Raw genomic sequence first — 27,375 nt, 5'->3', positions numbered from 1 at the left:
ACAGGGATGCAGGTGGGACTGTAGACCCACCTCTGCCCACCTCCCAGGGAATCCCAGGGTGGACCCCAGTGGGGTTAAATAACTGAGTGAGGAAGCATGTGCTCTCTGCTACCCTTTGCCCAGAAGGGACCTCCTTGCCAGGAAACTCCCGGGAGCTTGCTGGGAAGGCACCGTGGCCAGAGGAGGAACTCGGGGGTTGACATGTAAATGATCAAACCATTGCATGGCTATGCCTCTAGTTTTCTTCTAAGGGACTTCAGATCCCAGAAGGTTCCTGCTTTGTTGTATCCTGTGCCACCCAACCAGAGCTGCTGGCCAGGACCCTAGATATACTTACCAACTCCAAGAGGGACCTGGGCTTTGGCTGGCCTGAGTTGGTGTGTAGCCTGGGATGGATGACCTCTTTCCTCTAGGCCTTTGTTTACCCAGGACCCATAGAGTGGGGTGATCCATCCTGGCCCTACCTCCACCAGTGTGGGGAAGAAAAAATTCATACTTTGTAGGTCAGCAGATCTGTGTTCACATTCTGGCCAGGCTGTGTTCACATGCTGGCTGGTAGCAGATACCTCACAACCTCCATTTATTTAACCATTGCAGGGGGGTTGTGTCCAATGTGCAAGGTTATTGCAATAAATAGACAAATAAGGCAAAATAAGTACAAATAACTGGTGTGTAGTTTATTGGCTTGTTGTCTTTTTTCCTCAGTAAGCTGTCAGCCCTCAGACCAGGCAGGAGCTTAGTCTCATTCACTGCTGTGCCCAGTACCCAGAGTGGTGCTTGGCCCTGGAGGAGGAAGGAGCTCCCTCAGTCATCACTGGTTGAACACGTCAGCACACTGGGGCTCAGTAATGACAGCTCTCACTGTAGTTCTAAAGTGTGCTGAGACAAAAAGCATTTGAAGAAAGGAAAGGAAACTCTGGACTGCAAGAAATAATCTCCAGGCTCGGTGCCTATAGCAAAGTCGTTACAGCTTCAGCCACATACACCGAGGCTGGCAGGTTCCAACCCAGCCCAGGCCAGCTAAACAACAATGACAACTGCAACAAAAAATAGCCGGGCATTTTGGCAGGCACCAGATACTTGGGAGGCTGAGGCAAGAGAATTGCTTAACCCCAAGAGTTTGAGGTTGCTGTGAGCTGTGACGTCACAGCACTCTACTGAAGGCGACATAGTGAGACTCTGTCTCAGAAAAAGAAAAAAAAAGAGAGAGAGAGGCTCGGCGCCTGTGGCTCAAGCGGCTAAGGCGCCAGCCACATACACCTAAGGTGGCGGGTTCGAATCCCCAGCCCGGGCCCGCCAAACAACAATGATGGCTGCAACTAAAAAATGGCTGGGCATTGTGGCAGGCACCTGTGGTCCCAGCTACTTGGGAGGCAGAGGCAAGAGACTCGCTTGAGCCCAGGAGTTGGAGGTTGCTATAAGCTGTGATGCCATGGCATTCTACCCAGAGGGATAGCTTGAGGCTCTGTCTCAAAAAAAAAAAAAAAAGAAAGAGAGAAAGAAAGAATCTCCAGGGTTGGCTTTGGCCCCGGTCTGTCGGTCAGTCTGGCAATGGAGACCAGGGAAGCCGGGCTTATCCAGACCAGGGGATGGACACTACATGCCCATGAGAACCAGGCAGGAATATCTGTGTGTGAGGAGGGGTAGGACAGGGGGCAGTTGGTAGCCGGGGGCCCCCATGCATCCTGTCCCATAGGGCTCCCTTGCTCTAGCTGACTGTGGCCAGCTAGGAAGGCAGGCCCAGTGTGCCAGCACAGTTGAGTTTACAAAAGAAGCCAGAAATCCGGTGAGAAACTTAATTTTTAAAAGAAAAACAGGGACGGCACCTGTGGCTCAGTGAGTAGGGCACCGGCCCCATATACCAAGGGTGGTGGGTTCAAATCCGGCCCCAGCCAAACTGCAACGAAAAAATAGCTGGGTGTTCTGGCGGACGCCTGTAGTCCCGGCTACTCAGGAGGCTGAAGCAAAGAGAATCGCCTAAGCCCAGGAGTTGGAGGTTGCTGTGAGCTATGTGATACCATGGCACTCTACTGAGGGCAATAAAGTGAGACTCTGTCTCTACAAAAAACAACAACAACAACACACAAGTGAGAGCAAACAGAACTCATCTGTGGGCTGGGAGAGGCTGCTGGTACTGCCCAACCTTCTCAGGCAATGTGGACAGAAGGACCCCCCGGAATGAGCTCCATGGGGGTCCTCGTCTCTCCAGTCCTCTTAAGTCATCCCAATGGCTGAGACATGGGACTCCATGTTGGGGAAATGTTAACATGCCTTCCAGATCCAAAAGGGCTGCATAGAGCCAGGGAAGGTAGCCAGGCTTTGGGGCTCCCACAGTGCCTGGTCAATGTGGGTGTTCAGCAAATACTCGCTGGACAAATGTCTTCAGGGTAACTTTGCACACAGCTCTCCATCTCTGGGCCTCATCTGTAGAAAGGGCACAGTAACATGGTTCCACCTATCTCCCAGGGATAATGGACAAATTGAGTGAGATTGAAGGGATAAAAGTGTTTCTGAACATCAAAAGTGCTTTACAAATGCCAGGTGTGGTCATCCTTGCTGTCATTATTATTGTAAGGAAGACACTTTGGCCAGAGCGGAAGAAAGGGGGCTGGGACCCAGAGCAGCAGGGAATCTACAAAGACTTCACAAGCAGGGCTCATGGTAAAGGGGACGTGGGCTTACCAGCTCTGAGGCAGACTGGGTTGTAGGACACAGGAGCCCACTCAACCTCTTCCCTGGCCACCTGTCGTCCAGCTTAGTGGGGGCCCCCATCAGGTCAGGCTGTGTCTCCTCAGAGAGGGCTTCTGGGGACACACAACCCCATATGCGGTGCCCATGAAATATAGCCACTATATGTATAAATAACATAAATACTTTCTCATATATCTTAGCTATATAAATTATTCTCTTTCGTCCTAAAAATTATATAGGTGAGGTAGACAAAAATACCCTGTGAGCATTTCCCTTAAAGCTGTAAAATGAGGGGTCAGTGGTCACTCTGGTCCCCAAGGGCCCCAGCAGAGCTGAGGTGGATCTTAAGGGTAACAGGAAAAAAAGAGGGGTGAGAACAAGAAAAGAGGGAGAGGGCTGGAACAGAGAGGACCCCACAAGCAAAGGGGCCCTGAGTGCCTGCACCTGTGACATGGACTTGGGGTGTTGGGGGTAACGGCCAGCCACAGCCCAGGTCCCCAGAGTCTGCCCTCTACCCTACCACAACTATGGCACAATCCCTCCCTCTGGGCTGGGATTAAAGCTTCCTTTGGCCACCAGGAAAAATGAGGAGAGGTCACTATCTCCCACTATGAAGTTAGGAGCAGATGCTGGCAGATCAGGGTACCTGGCCCCCAAATCGCTGGCAGGCCCCATCTTCCTGCCAATGAGGTCACTGCTGCCTGAGGCCCAGGGTGGAGCCAGAGGAGCAAGATGCATCAGGCTGGCAGAGGAAGTCTCCGTGTGGTGAGGGAGTGGAAGAAACTAGAAAACCAGCCTTCTGCCCTTTTTCCTCCTCCTGCCAAGATGCAGGCCAGCTGCTTGGGTCAGCGAGGTCAGTCTAGTGAGGGGACTCAGGTCAGTTTGGCTTCTCATCTGAGCCTGAGCAGTCGAAGATCCTCCAGCATCCCCCAGGCCTCCCTGATCCACAGAGGACTGGGCAGCTCCTCCTTGTCCTCGGGGGTCTCAGGGAGTTGGCTGGGATCCCACCATGGAACCTTCCTCCTAGAGCTGGTATAGATGACATTTCCGAGCATTCGGCTGCTCCCAAAGTTTCCTGTTGCAGTGGAGGGTCAGCAACTCTGGGTTCAGGGAGAAAGGAAGCTGACAGAGGGGTGCGGCAGGGCTGGCACAGAGGACAAAGGCGCCCCAAAGGAGGTCATGTCCTCCTGGCTGGCATCAGCCCCACTCTGGGGAAGCACAATGCCTCTGGCAAAGTGACCCCTGCAAGGTCTCTGTCCTGAGCTAGAAAGGTGTGTGTGTGCTCTGGATGGGAACCCTCAGCCTGGTCCAAGGGAGTGTGTCTGTGCAGACCTGTGCATGTGTCACCATGTCTCTGTCTGCCCACACAGGGCCTTTGTAGGTGGCTTCAGAAATGCCCACAGGATCTGAGAAAATTAGCAAACTCACCTCTACTCCTCTGGTAAGAGCCAAAGTGAAGGGCCATTAGCAAATGAAGGGGCTACAAGGAGCCAGGCTGAGCAAGGACTCAAGCTAATTAGATAAGCTATAGAGCAGACCTGTGAGCCTGCTGTGTGGGAGGCTTGTGGCCCTGGCGGACCCCAACCACAAGGAGTTGACCAAAGTGCGCTTAAGAGATGGCTGAGAAACTGAGCTCATCACATCCCTGCCAAGGACCAGATGGCTGTCAGCTTTCTCCTCTGGGCTAGGAATAAAGCTTCCTTTGGTCACCAGGGAAAATAAGGAGAGATCACTATCTCCCCATGGGACCTCAGGTTTACTGGATCCCCCTGTGTCTTGCCTTGTCTCCACTGGCAGTCAAATTGGGCAGGGCTGGGTGAAAATGAGGCCACCCTGTGGGTGTATTTGCAAACCCAAATCGAGGAGGCTCCAGGGCATGTATCTGGGGGTCCACTCAAGCCCAGAAAGCTTTCCTTCCTTCAGACAACAGCTCTTACCACTTGGGCTTTCTCCTGCCTCTAGCACAGTAAAGCCAGGGGAGCGTTGAGGGCACATAGCACCTGGCACCTGGCACTCACTGTGACCTAACAGGGCCAGAGGACTGGACAGACCCCTCCCAGCCAGATTCCTGCCTTTGCTCCCTGCTGGCACTCCCATTGGCATGCCCCACCCAGAAGCTTGACTCCCAAGAGCTTACTGGCTCTTGCCCACTCATTGTAGGAATCAAGATGGCAGGATAGCCCCTCCGTTCCCTCCAAAACCTAAGTCCTGCGGTCCTCTTGGGCTCCTTTCCCTCCCCATCCCTTCACACCCTCCCCTTCTGCTCCAGGTCCCCAGACAAGGCTGGGGACCCTGGCTTCAGGGCTGGGCTTTGCTTCTCTTTGCTGTTGAGGGAAGCCAAAGGCTGGCCAAGGCGTGGTGGAGGGGCAGTGGGGAGTTGCACATGCATGTGCATTGGCACATACATCAGTGTGTGCTACACACTGTCTACCTGCCCGAGGGTCCGCTGGACAGCTGGATGGGCACTGCGGGAGGTCCCGCAGTCAGGCGGACTCGCTGGGCAGCAGGCCTAGTGCTTGCAGGTGTACACAAGCTCCTCCTGTACACACTGCTGGCACTCCACGTAGCAGCACCACTGCACCTGGCAGTGGCAGGAGAAGGCCACCAGGCGGCTCTGGGTGTCGTAGCCCCGCCCACAGCACAGGCTGCTGCAACTGGCCTCCCGAGAGCACACCCTGCCTGCTGTGCCGGGAGAGTATTTGCTGGGCCTGCAGAAGCTGGGTGAATCCTCCATGTAGACCAGGTCCCCAGGCCGGGGAGCCAAGCTCTTGTTAGGGCTTCCCGGCCTGGCGGGTACCCACAACTCTAGGCGTCCCAAGGCCTCATTGGTGGCGCTGGACACCTTGACAGCTGAGTCATAGCGCACCTTCAGCACCTGGCCTGTCTCACGGAATGGGGAGAGTTGCTTCCAGCAGGTGCGCACGGCACAGGAGCCCGACACGCCATGGCACTTACACGTGGTCCGGAGGCCACTCTTCACAGCCTGCGAGGAGAGGCAGAGTGGAGGTGTGGTCAGAGGCCCCAGCCCAGCCCAAGTCTGTATCCACCCAGACAGGGGAGCGGCAGGAGGATGGGGAGGAGACAGGGAGGTTCATTGGAAGGGGACAAACGGATCAAGAGCTAGTCTATGAGGCACCTTCATGCAAACTAGCAAAAGGCTTCCCTCCTTCTGGGCAAAAGAAGCCCTGTGCCAACCTGCAAGCCTCATTGAGAATGTGAGCCAGGTCACAGTCCCAGCTGCCCCCAGCCCAAAGTTCTGGTAGAGTAGACAACATACACAATTGAACACACCAGCCCTGGTTTACACGACTCAGTGTCAAGGACAAAAGATACAGAACATAGAATTTAGCCCCCTGAAGAACTGGAGTGCTGGCCTCTCCCAGCCTCCTCACCCCAATAAGCCTAGACTCTTGATCGTCTAGTTCTCCCACTGCTGTGTGACCTCCTTGGAGTCCCTTCCCCTCTCTGGGCCTCCTCCATCTTCCCATCTGTAAAATGGAGGAGGGGCAGGGGGTGCGCTAGATCAAAGTTGTCAAACCACACTGGCTTCTGGAACCTCCAGGAAGTCTCAGTCTTTAGAGAGGAAAACCTCACCAAATACATCCCTGATCACCAAGGCCTAGTCCTCAGCCTGGCTCCCATGCTGCCCAGCCGCTGATGACATCCCACTCTGCAGCATTCCTGGTGACCAGGAATGGTCCAGAATAGCTGCCCAGGCAGTGTGATGGAAGTGAGTGGTGGAAGGAATGAAGTTCAACCTGTGTGGGTATCAGGGATGCTGCTGGCCTCCTGCAGCCAGCCTCCTTCTCTGGCTCTTCACCCAGCCTGGGAACATACTCACCTTCATGCCCACATGGGTGTTGTGGGCATCTGCCCGTGCCCGCAGGTCCTTGCTTCCTCTCTTGGGCCCCAGGAAGTTGTTCAGGAACTTGGTGCTGTATTTGAGGTTGTCACCACACACGCCCCACTGCCAGGCCTGCCGGCTCTCCAGGCCTGGAGAGTCGTCACAAGTGCAGCGCTCCATGCGCCCGGCACTGCAGGCCCGGGCCAGTGCATGGGTGAGGGCGGCTGAGGACACTGCATACAGGAAGGCCGTCTCTTTGAAACCTGTGCCGGCACCAGAGAGGAAAAGAGGAAGCTCAGAGGCTGCGCGCCACCCTCTGAGGGCAGGAGGGGTAGTGGCAATGCTGTGGTGGGAAGGAGAGGGGGTATGGGCCTGAGGACACAGCTCCAGGCGAGCCTTCCCTTAAACTCAGGCTGTAAGCTGTTGTCTAAATGGAATTTCCATATTCAGCATGGAGTATGTGCCCAGGTTCCCAGAGGGCAGCAGGACAGGGGTTACTGCCTCTACTTAGCAGTAAGAACTCTGAGATGCCAAGAGAAGAGACTCAGGCTCTAGTGAGGGGCACAGCTGGGACTAAAGCAACCATCTGGACTCCAAGTCCACGTGTGACAAGTTGGACCTACCCATTTCTGAAGCCCTCATCCCTGAGATATGCCCCATGGGCTTCTGTGATGCACGGTGCCTCTCAAATGTCATTCTCTGCCACCCACTGTGGACTAGACCCCATGGCAGAGTGACCTTGAGTTTCCTGCGTGGCCTGCTGCAGCCTGACCATCTCAGAACATCAGTACTCCTCACTGCTGGGGAATGGCCCAAACCTGACCTGGCCTCCATGGTCTTGCTGACTCCTCCCTGCTGTCAGTGTACCTGGGGTGCTGGTGACGATGGGAGGTGGATATTTGCTCAGTCCCAGACCCTCCGCAGACCCTTTGCAGCCTGGCTGCCCCACATAGCATCACTGCATTTCTGTAAAAGTCTCCATTGTGGCCCTGCCCTTGGTGATGTAGTCACACGGCAGCCCATTTTCTCCCTTCCCGTCTCCCTTCCTAAGGGCAGACGGGGCCTTGTTCAGGTCTGTACCTCCAGGTACCGCCTCTAGTGTGCTGCCTGGCTTGCTGTGAGCCTCAGCAGATGCTTAGCAACTGGACAGGGGAGGCCTGGAGTGATGCAGGGAGGGAGGAGGGAGGCAGAGGGGGAGGGGGGACAATGGATCAAAAGATGAGGCAAAGAAACAGATGAAAGAGTGAACAGACATCCACCTGTCTCGTGTAATTCGTCCAGTCACCACTGCCTTCCATCTTCATATATTCTTGCACCCTGTTGCACGTGTGTGTGTGTGTGTGTGTGCAGGAGGCAGAGGGAGGTGAGTAGGGGACCACATATCTTATCTGTGGGCTCCTCCAGGAAAGGGGTTCCGTCTCCTCTTCTCTGGTGTCTCCCTTGCTCCTCTGCTCCCCCCCAACTGGAAGCTGGGCCATAACTGAACCCTCAGCTCCCCAGGACTCTTTTTCACTTGTGACTGTGCCAGACTAGTGAGGGCCATGAGGTCTGGGCACAAGGTAGGGGGAATGGCGGTCCTCTCCAGCACTCCTCCTCCCCAGCCCACCTCCTCCCCATTCCTCCTCCCTCCCCCTCTCTCTTTTTTTTTAATTAAATGATAACTGTGTGCATTAATGCAATCATGGGGTACAGTGTAGTGTTTTCATATACAATTTGAAATATTTTCATCAAACTGGTTAACATAGACTTTATGACATGTACTTATTGTGTTAAGACAATAATATTTACTAAGTTATTGTGTTTATACTCTACTTTTAGAAAGATTCACTTGTACCCTTGTAAGACAAACAAGAGGTGATCTTTCCAATCACCCTCCCTCCACCCATCTGCCCTTCTCCCCTCCCCCTCCCTACCTCTCTTAAGCAGGCCTGTCCTCCCCTCCAGGCTGCAGTTCCAGCGCTCATGTCGGAACTGGAACTGGCACTCAAGCAGGCCAAGGTGTGCAGCGTCTCTCAGGGTCTCAGCCAGGCCAGGCTCCCTCCGGCACAGCTGCTTCTGCCGCCGGGACAGTTTCAACAAGTCACACTGCTTCAGGTGGGCCCCACCCTGTGCTGGGGCAGCAGCAGTGCCCAGCCCTGGGAAGGGCGTCAGGACCTCCCGCCCAGTGAGGCTGGAGAGGGCGAGAGAAGGGAGGCATGTGAGCCGTGGGGACCATGATGTGGGGCAGATGAGGGGAAGAGGGTCTTCCCGGGAGCTTCATTTATTGCCCTCCTGCATGGCCTGCTGACCCCATGGAATCATGGCCCCATTTTACAGAGTAGGAAACCAAGGTGTTTATAGCAAGGCCTAGTGCAGGATCAACCAAACCTACATTTTTCAGATTTCAGTCTCTGCTCTTTGTACCTACCCTATTTCTAAAACTGGCTCAAAAAATCATCTGGGTGTTTATTAAAAATACAGATTCCCAGGATCCATGCTTGGCAATTCTGATTCTTTTGGTCTAGCATGGGGCCTGGGAATTTGTATATTTACACCATTCCCTGAGCGGCTTCTGCGATCGAGGAAGTTTGGAAAATGTTGCACATAGTATTGGTCACTGCCTGGAGGGGAGAGACACATTCCTATGAGGGGGCAGGCAGAGGCAATGTGGACGCTGAGCAGACATGGGCCCAAGGTCCCCTGACACCCCTCCTTTCCCTTACATTATGTTTCTATTCAAGTAATCCTGTATCCACCTAACCTGTTTCCGTAATTCCCACATAGATCGCCAATCGTCTGACCATTTAATGGCTGGTATAAATGGATGCTTGGGGAATGGAAGGGAGAGAGGAAGGAAAAAAGAAGGTGAGAGGGAGGGAAGGGCTGAGACATGGTTAGATGAAGGTGAAAAGCTCAATGTCCATCAGGTTATCAATCCCAAACTTCTTGTTCTCCTGTACCCACAGTTCATCGATTCTGGAGTCAGCTGCCAAAATTCCAAGCCTGACTGCCACATCCTAGCTGTGCAACTTTGGTTTTTCTCCTCTGGAAAGTGGAAAGATTAATCCTCTCTACCTCCCAGGGTTGCTGGGAGGATTATATGAAATGTGGGAACTACACTGCCTGGGACATGCAGGCTTGCATTCCTGCTAGCTGGAGTTTCCCAGATTTCTCTCCTGTTGCAAGACGCCTTACTCTCTCACTAGGCAAGGTTTCTCCTCTATCCAGATGAGGATAGGAAGGTTTCATGAGGAGGCAGTGACTGGCCCAGGTCATACAACAGATCAGCAGCAATGTGAGAACCAGAATTAGTGTTCATCCCCCACTCTTCCCAGAAGCTCTTGTGAGCTGGTTATACTAGCTCAGAATATCTGCTGACCTAACCCTGGAGCCCCCCAGTGTGGGTGGAATATTTGTGATTCTAAGACCCAGGCTGGGGGAAGTAGCTGCTTTCTGGGACATTCCAGCCTCACAGCCAGAGTAAAGGAGCACAGGTGGAACCACGCAATGGCTCCTAAGGCTCCTACCTGGATATGGCACTTGCCACTGTCGCTCACATGCCACTGGCCAAGGTGAGAGTCCTGTAGACAAACCAGGACTGTCAGACAAACCTGTGTCCCACAGGGCTGAGGGTACAGCTCTCCTATGTGGGGCCACCTGTCTTAGCCAGGACATCTGGCTGTACACTACATCCTGTCTGTCCCAGAAGTAGGAAGCCTCACTGGAGGGGGGGGGGTCTGGCCAGAGCCCAGGTGTCCTCAGAAATGGCCTGTAGATTCCAAATCCATCAGGTGCAGCCAACCCAGTGTGGAGCATATCTCTGAAACCTCCAAGCAGAGACAGATGCTATCAGGCTCCTCCTGGCCCAGCCGGGCGCTGGGCTCCTCTCCCAGACAGGGTGAGGGCAGGGGCCTGTTAATCATTAATCTGGGGGCAAATGGGTAAATTTCCAGTCCACCAGGTCTACACACCCCCAGCCTGGCAGGAAACCCTCTGAGCTTGACCATTGGCAGGTCTAGAGCAGAACCTGATGTCAACTCACTGAGACACCCCACCTTAATAGGATTCCAGTGTGGAAGGCAGCTTCCAGTGCAGAAAGCAAAGGGGGCAGCAGCTATTCCTCAAATGTCCTCCTCCCCCTACCGGGGGCTGGTATGAGCAGCAGCTTCAGTTCACACAATTCCTGTGTTTCAGAAATTGAGACCTCCCTTGTAGAAGCTTGATTGACAGATGGGAGAACAAGTAGGGAGTGATGGGAAGTTGGGGCTGCACATCCTGCAAGGCCCATCTCAGATGCCATTTTAAGAATAATACTATTATTATGTCACTATAGCTATATTATATGTCACCTTAGATACTATATAATACATTACATACTATTAAATATATATTATATTTTTTATGTTATATACATTCATATACCTGCCATTTTTACTCTTGTGAACATCTATTGGGTTGGCTGCCCACCTAATCCTTCTATCTATGTGGTTACCATGTGGCACCTGTAGGCCATTTTATATAAGACCTTTATGGCCTGTTGATTGGACCAATGGTGATCACATGACCCAAGCTGGGCCAATCAGTTCTTTCCCTGGGAATCTGGAATTTGAATTAAGGGAACACACAGCTGCTTTCTCTCTCTTTGTCTGTCTTTGGGTCACTGGGTCTACAACACAGAAGATAAACTTAGGAAGCTAATCCAAAGAAAAAAGAAAAGGATGAACCAAATACACCAAAGGAAGCAGAGATGAGAATAGGAGGGAGAATTTGGGGAACTTCTTAGTCTCTGGCCTCAGAGTCTTCCTAAGATCCAGCTGTGTTCTTGCCTGAGACATCCCTATGGTGTGGAGTAAAAGCTCAGAACTGTTTGCCTAAATAAGGGGTGTCATCCTCAATTACCCCCCTTTGACAGCGGTAGAACACCAGCATTCCCTAGACTGCACTTGTGAGCCAGGCCCAGCACACACTTTTACACTCATCACCAAGCCTCTGGGTTTTTAAAAATTTCATTAATAGGCCCTGAGATTGATGGCTCCAGGAGTCCAGTATAAAGTCGGTTAATTTTATTAGCGATAATGACACTTAGTAGTGATTAATGATCAGTAAAGGCAGCCAACCGCACAGAGGCCTCAGGCCACACTGGTCCCTGGTCTGTCCAAGGCTGCTCTCAAAGAAGGCTCCCTGGCACTGCCTCAGAGACCCCACAGGGCCTAGGAAGACAGCCTGGGGGACCTTCCAGAGCCCCGTTTCCCTTTTATTTGCTTTCCATGTTGTGGTTTGGGGATCATATTTCCTTTGAAGAAATAGTACAATGACTATTGCTATGTTGCTCAGGCTGACATAAAATTTAGAAAATGAGTCAACATATTTCCTCAAATAGTGCTAGTGAATTCTCCTATGTGTGGCCATCTCACAGCATCCTCTGAGGTTTCTTCCTGGACCCCAGAAGAATTCTGAGTGCTTCAGGTTTATTCAGTGACCAGCAGGTTTGATTCCCTCCCCAGAAAGAAATCATACCCACAGGAATCCCAGGCCTGAGCACCACACCCACTGGGTTGCTTTGTGAAATCACTATTACCCATGTTAGCTGAGCTCCATGGGAGTAAGAAGGACAAACAGACAACCTGAGTGAGCTTCATTAGTCTTATGAATCCAGATAGAATTGGGGGTTTTAGTGACTACACTGCCCTGTGGTCAATCAGAGGCTGCCAGTCAAACAAGTAACCAGTGTTCTGAAAATAAAGAGCAGAAAAAGGATAATTTGAGACATGTTAACTACTCTTCTTGGATGGGGGCTTCTTCGTGACTCCAGTGCTTCCAAGCCACCTGGGGCCCCCATTCCATCAGGCTATTTCTGACATAACCCAGCTGGTCATCCTCCTTGAGCTCTCCAGGCTGACTTCTACCCTCACTTTCCCTGTTAAAAAAGCAAAGATCCCATGTGACCAGATTCTTCTTCCTTCTTCCTTCCTTCTTCTACCCCCATCTGTGCCTGACTGTTCTCTGCACCCTTATCCCCTTGTCCTTAGTGCCCAGGTTGAAGGTGAGACCAGAAACCCCCACACCCACACATGAGATGTTCCTGGTTTGAGCCAGGCCACCCTGTCTTCCCCCAGGGTGAGAAAAGTCAAGGGTGCCCCTCAGGACTTTATCCCATGTACACCCCACCCCCAGATCTCCTCTGCACACTCCTGGCCCCTCTGGCCTCACCTGCCTCCACACTTTCCAACGCATTCCCCATCCACAGATTTGGTTAAAGCTGCCCCATCAGGGTGACCTTGAAGGAAGCAGAAGAGGCTCTGCCAGGCTTTGGGAAGGGAAAGGTTCCCAGGTGACTGCTTCATCCCTATCAGCGGGAGTCCAGGGACCATTGAAGTCCTGAGAAGAAAATGGAGCTCACCCTTCAAAAATCACTTGCCACCTGCTGGAGCATGGGATCCCAAGCATCTTGTGCCCCAAGGCTGTTCTGGTTTAGGTAGTCTGGGCCACAGTCTGACTCTCATTCAGGTTGACCTCAAGGACCTCTCCTCACTCCCTGAGCTCATTCCATTGAACAAATACACCTTGACTCATGAGAGAGCATGACTAGAGCTAGGCTGCCTAAGTTCAAATCCCACCTCTGCCTCTTCCTACCTTTGCCATATTGGGCAAGGTCTTTTACCTCTTTGTGCTTTATCTGTTGAATGCAGAACAATGCCTGGCACATAGTAAGTCCCAGATGAGTATTTGTCATTATTAAGTACCTACTATGTACCAGGTGCTGCTCTAGGTGCTAGGACATGGCCCTGCCCTCAGGAAGCTCACAGTCTGGAGGAGCTTGGTTAGACTCAGGAGTCCTTCAAACTCTCCAGGAGCAGAGTTAGGAACAGGAAGCTTTGAAGCAGCCTGGCTCCTTGAGGAACAACCAGGGACCCAAGTCAGGACTCCTAGCAATGTCAGAGGGAAATCCTGACCTCAGCTAGTCCTGTCCGGACTACAGTGGGAGGCCTGGGTGTGAGGACAGGGCAGGAGGAAGCTCTCAGGGAGCAGCCCAGGCAGTGTGAGGCAGGGTGAGCAGGTGTGGGGCTTTCCTCCCCACCCGGGGGCCCAGGCTCTGTCCCTCCAGGCCCACTTCCATCCTTGTTTCTGCTTGAGAAGGTTTGATGGTGCCAGCAGAGGCTGCCCCCAGGATGTCGGTGGGGAGGTGGCATGGGACATAGTGAGTGGTGTCCAGGGCATGAGGTTATGCCAGCAAGTCTGGAGTCTTAGCTGGAGGGTCCAGGAGCTGTGCCTGGCACCAGGGCCCATGCCAACTATAGGCAGCTGCCTGGGAACCAGGAAAGCCTTGTGTTGCCTGGGGAGTTGGCCTTGGCCCTGCAAAGCCCCATTAGATGCCCTGATAACAGGCTTCCGCTGCGGGCCCTTTTGCATGGTAAATGCTCCCTTTGTGCTTTCATCTCAAACATCTCAGTCTACCTCTGCTGGCCCTCACCGAGCCCCCTACACACTCACACACCACTCCCTCACATGCACACTCACTCCCAAGCCCCTCCCATGCCCTCCACTCCTGACCTCTCTCCAGCAGGGGAGAGTCAGCCAGGGGAGCTCGTGGTCCAGCAAAAGAGGGTACCATGGCACTGGGCACCCCCTCTCCAGAGAAGGGCCCCCCTCAGCACCACTCCTGGCTTCTCTCCCCTCCTTCTGTCATGCCATGGGCTCCAAGGGTCACTGTACTGACCAGAACATCGTCCCTACCACATTCAGACCCCTTTCTCCTCTGCAGGCTCCATGTCATCACACATACCCTCCGTGATGTCCTTAATGTGCAGCCTGGAAAACTCAGCCCCCTTCTCTATTCTCTCCTTTCACTCACTCACTCATTCATTTATACCTTTATTTATCGAGTGGCAATAGATGAAAGTATGGCTCTGGAGGACTTCACTGAGCACCTGCTCCATGCCAGGTCCACCCACAGACCACGAGGCAACTCTTCCCTCCTGCGTGGCTCCCTTCACCCCCCAGTCAAGCCTCCTTCCCTCCCAGTCCCTACCCTGCAGCCCACAAACCCACCCCAATGCTGACTCTGGTCACTATCTCCCCAAACCCACCCTCAGACCCTTGTCTCCCACCCATCTCTGGCTCAGAGAGGAAAGAACCTGGCCCCAGCTGTGGGCTTTGTCTCTCCAAGAACAGCTCCACTTTCTGTTTCACAGCTGCAGCCCTGGCTGCCCGCTAAGGATGGCACCGGGGAGACAGAGACGTGCTCAGGAGCTGAGTGGGCAGCAGCAGCCTGCTCAGCAGGGCGCACATGCTTTGCATCTCAACAGTCTCGGAGATTCAGAGTGTGGCTAGTTCAACATCTGTGGGGGAAATGCTTTTCCCTTTCTCCCTCTTCCCTCTCTCCTCTGCTCAGGCTCAGGATGAAGCTGAGAAGAGGAAGCCTTTGTCTCTGGCATACACAGGTCAGGTGGCACAGTGGGCCCCAGCACATCCCCAAAGTCACCCCCACACAGAAGGATCCCTTGCCTCTACAAGTCTGTGACTATAAACATCTCCCCCAGTTCCTTGGCTGATCCAAATGTTCACTGTTTGAGTTGTTATATTTTAGAGCTGGAGAAATCCTTTAAAGTCACCAGGTCCAAAGGCTTTACTCTGGTGGCTCCTGGGAGGTAGCTCAGTGGCTGCTGGAGAAGAGCAGGAGGACAGGAGGTTTGCCATGTGGGCAGGTATCTGCTTTGACCTGTCTGGTGCCCTTCAAGTCCATGGAAGATTTATTGTCCAAGGTGACCTACTTGGTGGCAGGCAGACCCAGGCACTATGCCCTGGGTCTCCAGATTGCTTCTACCAAACCTGGCAGTTTCTGCTTCCAGTCTCAACATAACACTTCAAGGAAGCAAAATCAGCTGACCATAGCAAAGATCTATGGTGATGGGAACACCAGACAGGCAGGTTTTAGGGGAAGGAAGCCTGATGAGGACTCCTCTGACCCCCTGGGCAGCCCACGAGGTGGGGCCTCAGGAAGAGAAAGTCCCTCTGGTTGAAGATCTACTTTGTCTTGGTCTTCAACTCCGTGTCTTTTCAGGCAAAAGTTAGAAATTAGGGTTATAGAAGCAGCCTGTAATTCATACAAAAGTGTCATCATGTGTACAACATCAGTGCCTGAAAGCATATTTTTCTACATAGAGGAGAGAACAAAGAGAAAGACCTGGGATCATGAGAGGGAGAGAAAATGGAGGAATCTGGCATGGGGATGGGGAGAAGCAGGGAAAACCAGGGCTGGAAGCCTGAAAGACAAGCTTCCCCAGCTTCTTGGGATCACAGGCCCAGCTCTGACTCCAGGGAGGAGCAGCTTTGGGGCACAGGGTGAGGACTGCAGGGAAAGGCAGGCAGTAGCTGAGGCTAGATCTCCCTGTGGCAAGCTCTACCCCAACTAGGGATCCTTCAGCCAAGTTATCTGACCGATTAACTAGCTTGGCAGGCTCTTGAATGCTCCCTGGCCTCTGGTCACCCTCTTCCCTGTGGAAAGGCAGGCTCAGTCTGGACTGTGGGCCCTAAAAGGGCCAGACTTCTGGGGAAGGCCTATGTGTGGTCAACTTGATGGTAAGGCCAGCTTCATAGTTTGCAGAGGCTCTAGGCAGAGATGGCCCATGCTGCCTATTTCTTTGCCCAGGGATAGCCCACCACTCCACATCCCTGCCCCTCAACTCCAGGGATAGCTGGGACTTCCCACTGATCAAGGAGCCACTCCTGATTATGCCTACAGAGGGCCAGTGTGGCCCAGGACACCCTCAGAGATGGATGCAGTTGTGAAAGTCACCCTTGGGAGAAGAACAAGGTTCTCCAGAGTGGAACCAGGACAACTTGCACCATCCTGCACCCAGAGCTAGCCAGGGCTGGAGTAAAGGACCTCTTGGGGCAGCCCAGACTCCTTCTTGTCTCTGCCACATCTAACTTAGTGTAACCCCCAGGCCTTCCTTCACGCTGTTCCCCCTGCCTACAAGGCCTTCTGTTGTCCAAAAGACAACAGAGATGTCCTGGAAACTTTATAGCCACTCCCTTTTTTAAACAGTTGACTCAAAAATGCAGGAAGTGGGAAAGGTGATCCTGAGACTGTACTAGCTCGAGTATGCTGTGATGCTTGACTGCCTCTTCCAGAAAGCCCTCCTTACTTGCCAGCCCCATCCCACTCTAAACATCCTCTTTCTTTGTTTTCTCCCAGTTTTGTGGCTAGAGTACCTTTAGTTCCATGGTTTTTCTTCCTCTTCAGGGATGTCAGGACAGTTTCTCCAAGTAGCCTGTGAGCTGCTCCTTGGCACAGGCCAGGGTTTTGTATCTCCCAAGATCCTCTCTCCCCAGCCCAGATCCCACCCTCTCCCCCAAGCAGAAGCTCTAGAGATACCTGTCTGCATAAACCCCTCAGATGTCTAACCCCAGGCAAGGAGCACAGCTCCACGCTTTCTCTTAGCTCCAGAGGCCTCATCCTTCTAGACTTGCTAGGGTCTTGCTCCCAAGCTGCATGTGTCTCAACCTAACACCCCCTTCCAAACTGTCCCAAGCTTGGGCTAGGCAGACATTGGGAGGGCAGGGGCCTGGAGGAGGCTGCCTGTGGCCATGGTCCCTTGACCCCCAGCTTACTCACTATGATCATTGGTGCCTGCTCTCTCTAGCACCAGATCTCAGGGCCTTGGTGACCCTAGTCACTCAACTCTGAGTCCTTGGCCAGTTGGTCCCTGTGGGGCACCACATCCCAGGGTCTGAGAGAGCCAGGATAGTTCCCTCTGAACCTCAGTACCTAAGGACAAGTTGTGCTTGGGGAGCCTAGTGATACCTAGCAAAGATCAGCCAAAAAACTGGCCCAAGTCTTCCCTTAAAACTCAGCTTGCACAACCTTTGGTGGTGACATGGGCTGAAGGTTTATCCACAGTTCCAAACTCTAGGAAGCTCAGAAAAATACAAGTTTTTTGTACAGTTGTGGTGAACTCATATGGCAGCAATCTGACCTGAACCAAAGTGAGAGTATTATGATCTTTATTTATCTCAACCTTTAGATGTTTGCCTGCAAAAAATAACAAAAATCCTGATTACAAGATGCTTCCCTAGACCTTGCTAAGGTGCTATGTTATGTGTGCTATAGGTAATATAGTACCTTTCTGAAATTTAAAAAGGAATTTTGAGGGCTTGACACAGTGGCTCACATCTGTAATCCTAGCACTCTGGAAGGCTGAGGTGGGAGGGTTGCTTGAGGTCAGAAGTTCGAGACCAGCCAAAGCAAAAACAAGATCTGGTCTCTACTGAAAAAACAGAAAAACAGTGGCTGAGTGTAATGGCCCACATCTGTAGTTTCAGCTACTTGAGCAGCTGAGGCAGGAGGATCGCTGAGCCCAGGAGTTTGAAGTTACTGTGAGCTAGGATGATGCCATAGCACTCTAGCTGGGCTGACAGAGTAAGACTCTGTCTCAAAATAAATAAATAAATACAATAAAGAAATGTTGAATTCTGAAATGCATCTGGCCTCAAAAGGAGTATAATGCCAAGAAAAGCAGACCCCTCTGGTATTACCCTAAAGCTAGCCTCTTTGGATTTTCCAGAACTAACTGGAACATGCTAGTTAAAGTCTTTTCCGATTCATTAAGACTCTCTACCTTGCCTCTTTAGCCTTCTCTCCAGTTAAGGGATCTGGCATTGTGGAGGCTGCTCTGTCCCCTGCCAAGATGCCATGAGGCACCTGGCATGGCTGATTTTCTGAAGCTTGATAGGGCAAGTCTTTGCTCTCTGCTTTGAGTCCAGTTCCCATCCTGCAGAGGTCAAGTCATGACTCACATTTGTCTGGACCTTGGTGAAGTAGTGTGTGTCCCAGAGAGCCAAGTGTAAATAGAAAATGAAGGAGCAAATGTGGCGGGGCACAGAGAAAGGTCCTGGGAGAAGGGGGAGAAGGAAGGGGCCAGCAAGAGGGTCAGGGTACTGTCTACCCAGACATTCACCACGAACCAGGGAACAGCACTAGGGCCCAAGATCTCTGCCAAAGGGAAGTACAAGTGAACTGGAGGCAAAAATTAGGCAACAAGCCAAGAGTTTAAGACACGCGGTGCAAGAGATGCCCAGGACATAGGCCAAGTGACCTGGGCGAGAGAATGGAGGGCTCCAAGGGTCAGAGCTGCCTGGAGGCAGCCTCCAGATGGGACTGTATAGGCAGCAAGAGGCAGGGATGAAGAGGAGGGCTCTGGATTCTGATAGACTAGAATTCAGATCCTGGCGCTACTAGCCACTAGCTGTGTGATTTTGGACCAGGTACCTCTCTGAGCTCTTCCCCACTCACCTATAAATGAGGACAATTATATGATGCACACAGAGTGCTAAGCACAGGAAATCTTCAATTTTTTTTGAATTGGACAATGGGTGGGATAATGATGCTGAGAGGAAGGAACAGATGTCACCAAAGACACTCCTCAACGTGGGATAAGATAAGACAGAATATTAGATTTCCGGTACTCCTTATATATGGACAGCATTTCAGAACCTTTAAACACATTTATTCAACCCTCACAACAACCCAAAGAGGTAGGGATTAGCCCTTATTACAGATGAGAAAACTGAGGTTAGAATGGCTAGCTGACTTGCCTTGGGTTGGTTAGTAAGTGGTAGATAGAGAATTTGAACTCTGATACGTGTGACCCCAAGCCCAGGGTTCCTTACACTATAGCAAGTGTCTCGGCCACTTTCCATCCTACTTATGCTGATGTCAGATGGGGGTCACCCTCATAGCATCTGCCCTACCGCCTCCTGACCCCAACTGTACCTGGGCACTTAATCTTGAAGGCACCAGGATCTCTCTTTCTCAGGAGATCTCAGTCCAAGAGTCCCCCTGCCCCACTTTCCTCCCCTCCTCAGCTACAGAAACTCCACCACATGCACAGAAAAGGCTAGTTTGACCCTGAGCCCAACTCTGGAGCCTAACTCCTCAGGGGTTACAGCTCAGCCAGGGACAAGCTGCCGAAATTCCTTCCCAAAACACAGTGATTCTTATCAGTGATGTTTGACTTTCAATCCACCACCCCCCAAAGCAAAAAAATTTCTTTTACCCTTTTTTCCTTCCAACTCTGTTTTTCTTAGGACCTAATTCAATTCCTAAAACTTTGGGGGTTTGAAAAATTAAAGACAATACCATCCAAATACATAAAATGCATAGAAATAATTTTTTTACAAATATTTGCAAGGCTTGCACACTTAAAACCATAAAACGCTGCTGGAAGAAATGTTAAAATCCCTAGAAATAGAGAGGCATTTTTAAACAGAGCGATATGGCCTGTTTATAAATCAGCCGACTCAGTATTGTGGGAATGTCAATCTTCTATAAATTTATTTATAGATTCAATACAATCCCCATAAAAATTCCCAGCAGGTTTTCCTTATTTTCTTTCTTTCTTTTGAGATAGAGTCTTACTCTGTCACCCCGGGTAGAGTGCTGTGGCATCATAGCTCACAGCAACCTTAAAATCCCGGACTCAAACTATCTTCTTGCCTCAGCCTCCCAGGTAGCAGGGGAATACAGGTCCCTGCCCTAATACATGGCTAGTTTTTTCCTGTTTTTAGTAGAGATGGGGTTTTGCTTCTACTCAGGCTGGTCTTGAACACCTGAGTTCAAGTGATCTACCTGCCTTGGCCTCCTAGAGTGCTAGGATTATACGTGTAATCCACTATACATAGTGGAATACAGTGAGCCACTGCGCCTAGCCAATCCCAGAAAATTTTCATAGAGATATTGACAAGTTGCTACTAAAATTTGTGTGAAAATACAATGGCCCCAAATTGCCAAAACACACTTGAAAAAGAAGTTGGAGAATTTATAGTACTAGGTTTCAAGAATTACTATAAAGTTACAGTGATCAAGACTGTAGTGTTGGCATAAGGATAGGCATATAGATTAATGGAACAGAATAGTCCAGAAATAGACCCACACATATTACATCAATTGATTTGCAACAAAAACAGCAATAAATAAAATATCATTTTGTTTTCAACAGATGGTATGGAAATAAGTGACTATCCATATGGAAAATGACAAGCCTTGACCCCTACCTCACACCATACACCCTGGTTAACTCAAAAATGAATCATAGGCTGGGTGCAGTGGCTCACACCTATAATCCTAGCACTCTGAAAGGCTGAGACAGGTGGATTGCTTGAACTCAGGAGTTCAAGACCAGCCTGAACAAGAATGAGACCCAATCTCTAAAAAAAAAATAGCCACACACTGTGGTGCATGCCTGTAGTCCCAGCTACTCAGGAGGCTGAGGCAAGAGGATCACTTGAGCCCATGAATTTGAAGTTGCTGTATGTTATGATTTCACAGCACTCAACCCAGGGTGACAGATACTCTATCTCAAAGAAAAAAAGCCAATGAATCATAGACCTGAGTGTAAAAGCTAAAATTATGGCATTTCTAGAAGAAAATATAGGAGGTAATCTTTGTAACTTTTGGGTAGGCAGAGATTTCTTAGATAATATGTCAAAAAAGCACAAACCATACAAGAAAAGTTGATACACTGGACTTCATCGAAATTACAATCTTTAGCTCTTCATGAGACACATAAAATGAAAGGCAAGGCACAGACAGATATAAATTATTACCAATACTTTCTGACAAAGGACTTGCATCCAAAATATATAAAGAACTCTCACAATTCAACAAGAAGACAATAAACTTAATCAAAATGATGTCTGAATAATCAATATGCACACAAAAAAGATGTTCAACACGTCAATGGAGAAACACAAATTAAAACCCCAATGATTCCACAATCCAGTCCTAGACAGTTATCCAAGAGAAAGGAAAACATATCCACAAAAAGAGATATACATGAATATTTATGCTAGCTTTATTTTGAATAGCCTAAAACTGGAAATAAACCAAATGTCCTTCAACTGGGGAACAAAGAAACAATTTGTGGTATAGCTGTACAATGGAATATTCAGCAATAAAAAGAAGTGAGTTATTGATACATGCAACAACACGAAGGAATCTTAAAAACATGTCAAGCGAAATAACCTAGGCACAAGAAGCTATGTACCATATGATCCCATTTATATAAATGTCTAGAACAGATAAAACTAATTTACAGTGACAGGAAGCAGAGAAATGGGGTAGCCTGGGGCTGGTAGAGGAGGGTTGACTACAAAGATGCACAAGGGACACTTTGGAGTTCGGCAAGGTTAAGACATTCACCCAAAGTCACACAGCTGGTAACAGGTAAAGCTGAGATTAAAAATCCCAGACTTGGGGCAGTGCCTGTAGCTCAGTGGGTAGGGTGCCAACCACATACACCGAGGTTGATGGGTTAGAACCCAGCCCGGGCCAGCTAAAAAAACAACAATGACAACCGCAACAACAACAAAAAAAATAGCTGGGTGTTATGGCAAGCGCCTGTAGTCCCAGCTACTTGGGAGGCTGAGGCAAGAGAATCACTTAAGCATAAGAGTTTGAGGTTGCTGTGAGCTGTGACACCACAGCACTCTACCCAGGGAGACAGCTTGAGACTCTGTCTCAAAAACAAAAATTATAATAAATAAAAAATAAAATAAAATAAAATCCCAGGCTTGAGATCTTATGCTTTCATAAACTTCTCTACACGATTCCTAGAGAGGAAAGACATCAAACCATTGCAAAGCTTACACATTTTAAAAGAACACCAAAATCAACTATGATTTTTAAAGTTGCAGCTATTTCTAGTTAGTTACAAGGCCATTGGGATGACTTAAAGAGTAGATTGGGTGACAGGACCTGTCATATGCCTTGCTCATCACATAATGCATGTTTTTATTTCTAAAACACCACAAAAGTTAATATTCTAAGTCATCTAAGGCAAAATATAAACTCTTGGGTAATCTTAGATTTCTAGAGCCGGCACCAGGCCTGTTTGGGGTTAGGGAACCTTAGGACCTCCAGGCGTATAGACCCTGGAGACAAGTGACTTGACCAAGGACAACCCACCGAGTATCCCAACCTCTAACTTCTGGTCCACCTCCTGTTCCACTGCCACTTGACAGCCCCACAGAGTTCAGAGCATCTTGTCCCACTGCTGATGACAGAGAAGAATGTTGTGGCCTCACCTAGCCCACTATGGCCAAGAAGTTCTGTGAGAGCTACTTAAGCGGTTTCCCTCCTCTCTTCACCCTTTGCAGCTCCTCTGCAGCCACTGGTCCCTGGGAGGAATCACACAGAATTAGCTCTGGAGGCTGCTCCCTGTAGGGTAGATAGCCCAGACTGAAGGTAACACCTGGTTTTTATCCTGCCTCCCCTACACAGAACCTTTCTGACCTTTACTTTCCTTGTGGGAACTATTATACCCATCTTATGTACCTTAAGGTTGGCTCCAAGATCAGATGAGAGATAGGGCTGCAGGAGAAAGTGGTTTGGTTTTTTGAGACAGAGTCTTGCTCTGTCACCCTTGGTAGAGTGCCATGGCATCATACTTCACAGCAACCTCAAACTCCTGGGCTCAGGTGATCCTCTTACCAAAGGCTCCTGAGTAGCTGTGACTATGGGTGTCTGACACAACACCTGGCTATTTTTTGGAGATAGGGTCTCACTCTTGCTCAGACTGGTCTTGAACTTTTGAGTTCAGGTGATCCACCTGCCTCGGCCTCCCAGAGTGCTAGGATTACAGGCATGAGCCAATGCTCCTGGCTGAGAAAGCGATTTGTAAACTATAATACTAGTTCTAATGTTATCATCACCATGAACAGAAGTAGGCTCTAGTCTCATACAGCAGAAGCAACTGTGGGCTCACTACGCTTTGGGGTGGGGGTTGCCATATCTGAAAAGTGGAGATAATAATACCTGACCTGTTTGAATCAGAAAGTTGGCTCAGATATCCTTCTGGAGTCACTTCCAACTCTTAGGTCTATGGTTCTCTGATTTCAAAAGCCCCCAAGAAGTCTGGTCTCACCTCAATTGGCCTCACTTGCTCTTCTGATGTTTGAATTTTCTTTCATCAGGATGCCAACGCACTTCATGGTATAACCAGAAATGAGACTTCAATGGCAAATGGTCTTGGGGAAGGATGAAGCACATCGCCTCACATTCTCACTATAGTGTGGCTGACTGATATCTGAGTCCTCCCAGAGAGCAAATTTCTGATGAGAAGCTGGGAAACCTGGTCTGAGTCATAAGACAGTTTCCTCAGTGAGAGCCTAGGCTGAATCTTATCTGTTCTCTGAGACCAAACACTTAAAAGCACAAAGCCCCACTTTTAGCTTATTCTCCGAGCATCTGTCCTGCTCCCCAGACCAGGATGGTGGTGGCCTGGGTGTACTTTTCCTGCTCTTTCCAGCTGGGCTCCTGACTTATGAGAGGTGGCTCTGATACTCACTCCTCTTAGCCTTAACACAAGCCTAAGTGACCATCTCTCCTCTCATTTCCAAGGCTGTCCTTGTTCACAGCCCCTAAATTCTAATCCTGTGCACTGCTGAGAATTCTTTTCCCTTCTAACACACCAGCCAGGGTGGTCCAGACCTCCTAAAATTCCTCTCCTCTCACTCTACCTGAGCTGGTATCCAAGAAGATGTAGGTACCATTTGTCCTCACACCTCTTCATTTCAGTTCAGAAAACTGTCAGGGCCGAGACATCAAGATACTGTACTTGTTTCCTTATAATAAGGATTACTAGCATTAGTTGAGAATCTTCTATATGCAAGACACTGTTTTAAGTGCTTTACATACACTAACTTGATTCTCTTATGAAATGGGCACTATAATCTTCATTTTACGGATGAAAAACCGAGGGTCTGAGCCCACAATTAGCAGGTAGACACAGAGTTTATGCACTGCCTGCCAAGGCAAGCTGGGGGTCTTCAGGAAACACGTCATGTATGTGCACTGCTCTTGGGGTGGTTCACTAGAGGCTCAGTCATCTGAAATTCAGCCCTTTCTTTGTCCAAAAGGGGAAACTGAGCCCTAGGGACCAAATGGTCTTCCCAGGTTACCAGCAAGCTGAGCCCAGCATTAGTCTCTGAGTCTGGTACTCTACTCCACTCCCCTCCCTATATATTTCAGGGAAATCCACTGACCACAGCAAGGCACGTTTTAACCAGGGGTCACGACCTGTATTAGCCCACAGCCCTTATTCCAGCCTGGGCTGGACTTTCCAGATCCTTACCCACCCTCCAGAGCTACCTCTTTTTTTTTTTAACATTCTATTTTATTTATTTATTTATTTATATTATTAAACAGAGCTACCTCTTAAAAGCAGCTTCTCAGAGGTCACTTGCTTGGTGTTTTCTTGCCTTTGTTGTACGTAGCCAGACTGTAAACCTCACACTGATTTGGGGTGAAGACTTTAAAAGGAGGCAAGGCTTAAAGTAACATACTGTACATATCGGACTTGGCTTTGGGTGGAGGGTGGGAAGGTACCTTCTTTACCGACAGTCCCGCCACCCACAATTCCCTGCAATTCAGGGTCGGAGAAGGGACTCAGTCAATCAATTGCCCGCTAACTTTGGCTCTGGACATTCCGAGGATGGTTATAGCCCTGCTCTCTCCCCAGGTGTCACTCCGACAGTGATCTTCCTTTTCTAGCCGTGTACGCACACACACATACGCACACGCACACGCACCACGGGGCCCCATCACTCTTCTCGGCATTCTCCTGAGAATTCGGCGACGCCAGGTCTGAGATTTGGTGGCAGTTCCCCAGCGGACGCGGTTCCCTCCAGCGTCTCCAGCATGTTGACATCCCCATGGTCCGAGGATTCCCTATTCCCCTTGGACCAGCACAGTCCTCCGCCCCCAGCTTTCGTAATAACCCAGCCCTCCCCGTCTCGGCTCCACAAGGCGAAGTCGGAGGGTAAGGAAGGAGCCCAAGACCATGACAGCAGCTTGACGGAGCCCAGGACGAGGGCAGACAGGGCAACCGGGTGAGGATCCAGAGAGGGCATCAGAGCGCGAGACTGACGCGTGAAGCGGCAGGGACAGGGTCCGAGGTGCGCGCAGGAGTTCGGGATCTTGGGCAGAGTGAGGACAGAGGAGGCGGAGGGGACCAGAGACTCAGACGCTAGGAGGTGCGACTGGAGTCTGAGCCGGGGAAGCCAGAGATCGAGCTCTGGGAGCGATCTCGGTCGCGAAGCGGGCTGGGTCCTGCCGGGCTAGAGTCTGAGTTCGAGACCTCGCGGGGCCCAGGGACAGCGGAAGGGTAAAATTGTCCCTGATATAGCTGGAGGAGGGGAGACCGGGCGGGCCAGGGACGCGGGAGGGAGGCACGGCGGGCACTGACCCGAAGTAGGCGGCGACAGCGGCGGGCAGCGCCAGCAGGCAGAGCCCGGCCAGGGCGAGCGCAGGCGATGGGCGCATGGTGCTGGCGGCGCGGCGCCCTCTAGCATCTCCTTGCGCCGCTCAGCGCTCGCAGCGCCGCCACCAGCAGCCAGCAGGACTTTAAACCCCGGAGGGGCGGGGCGGAGCGGGCGCTGCTGAGGGAGGGAGCAGCGCAGGCGGTGCCCCCTCCCCCGGGCGGCGAGCCCCCCGTTCTATTGGCCCTGCTGTCTTCGCCCCGCCCCATCGAGGGTGGGGCTGCTGCCCCTGACCAACCCCACCCCCACCCACTACTGCTCCAGCCGCAGGTGAGAGCTCACCTGGCGCCTGGCCCGCTGGAGGCCACGGCCACTGAACGCAAAGTCCCCTGGGCCTGGAAAGGCAGGGATGGGAGTGCAGAGCGAGCACTGAGGAGGCTCTGCCTCTCCAGGGTGGGGTGGAGGAACGTACAATCTCTCCTCCGAGGTAGAGAAGGTGCAGTGATAACAGCAGAGATGCAACTGGAGGCGTGTAGAACACCCACCTGGTTACCCTTTCTTCTGCCCAGCAGGTGTGGGTCTTTTCGCCGGAGTCCCGGGAATCTTGAGGGCAGGGCCCGGTCGAATGTCTTGAGGGACTCTCTTCCCGGGCAAAGGGAGTCCTGGGAGGACTATTGGTCAGAGGGAAAGGGAAAAGGGCACCCTGCTTTTAAACAGAGAAGACTGCATCGGCCTCAGTGGGTGTGTGACAGAACGCTGCTGATGTTCCTGGGAACAGAAATCCACACTCTGGGTAGTGGAGTGGGCAGGGCCAGGGTAGGGAGGTAAGGTCCTGCTCTCTAAGTTGTGTAGATGCTAGAACCTTTACCAGAGAGAATGTAGACCTCCTGTGTTTTGCCCCCAAAGTCCATCTTTCTTGTTCTTTTTTCAAGTTTAACTCCAATTCCTGCAGGGAAGGTGCAGTGATCAAAGCAGTGGGTGGAGTCTAGAGACGAGACATGTAACCAATGACCCAAGTCAGATTTAAAATGTTTTTGAGAGGCTTGAACACTGGATCAAATCAAGCCCAACAAAATGTACCTTGCAATGAGTGTCAAGACCTGTATGTCAAGCTTCAAAAAAATCAGCCATGCATGTAGAACATCAGGTGACAGTGACCTTGGCTTTGAAGTGGACACCAGCATGGTAGGGTCTGGGAGAATTGTTGGAAAGATGGCATCTGCAATGTTAGGTGTTGTTAACAGAGAAGTCCTCACCACAGTGAGGCTTTTTAGGGTCAGTTTCTCTGTCAAATGAACAGGGTGGTTAGATGACCCGATGATCTTTAACATCTCTGCCAGCCCTATCAAATCTCATGGTTCCATTAACTGAGGCCAAACGACCCTAGGTGGTGTGCAGAGACCTGGAGTTAAATTATGAGCCACAGATACGAAGTGGGGATGATGAGAAATATGTTAACGGGATTTGTGTGCAGATAAGATGTCAGATGCTGTGCTGGTTTGGGTACTCAATGTCAAGGTTTGCAACTGTTGGGGGCAGGGGAGGATTGGTGTCTGATTTGTATCCTTTGTTGATTTCTATGCCATAAATACTTCCACCAT

At 50.8% G+C, this 27,375-nt stretch overlaps 1 protein-coding gene across 1 annotated transcript; it reads right to left on the bottom strand.

Annotated features, from left to right (window-relative positions):
• Positions 1–680: 680 nt before the first annotated feature.
• Positions 681–25,896, bottom strand: WNT9B (Wnt family member 9B). Its single transcript, XM_003786237.2, has 5 exons — positions 25,762–25,896; positions 8,449–8,705; positions 6,533–6,798; positions 5,123–5,674; positions 681–783 (listed from the first exon to the last, which is right to left on the bottom strand). The coding sequence occupies exons 1-4, from the start codon at positions 25,836–25,838 to the stop codon at positions 5,201–5,203; spliced, it is 1,074 nt and encodes a 357-aa protein (XP_003786285.1). The 5' UTR covers positions 25,839–25,896; the 3' UTR covers positions 681–783; positions 5,123–5,200.
• Positions 25,897–27,375: the final 1,479 nt, after the last annotated feature.

The sequence above is a fragment of the Otolemur garnettii genome, unplaced genomic scaffold, assembly GCF_000181295.1.
Source record: "Otolemur garnettii isolate 467f Iridium unplaced genomic scaffold, OtoGar3 scaffold00018, whole genome shotgun sequence".
NCBI classification, from domain to species: Eukaryota; Metazoa; Chordata; class Mammalia; order Primates; family Galagidae; genus Otolemur; species Otolemur garnettii.
The sequence above is the reverse complement of the archived record's forward strand: the minus strand, read 5'-3'. Positions and strand labels throughout refer to the sequence as shown.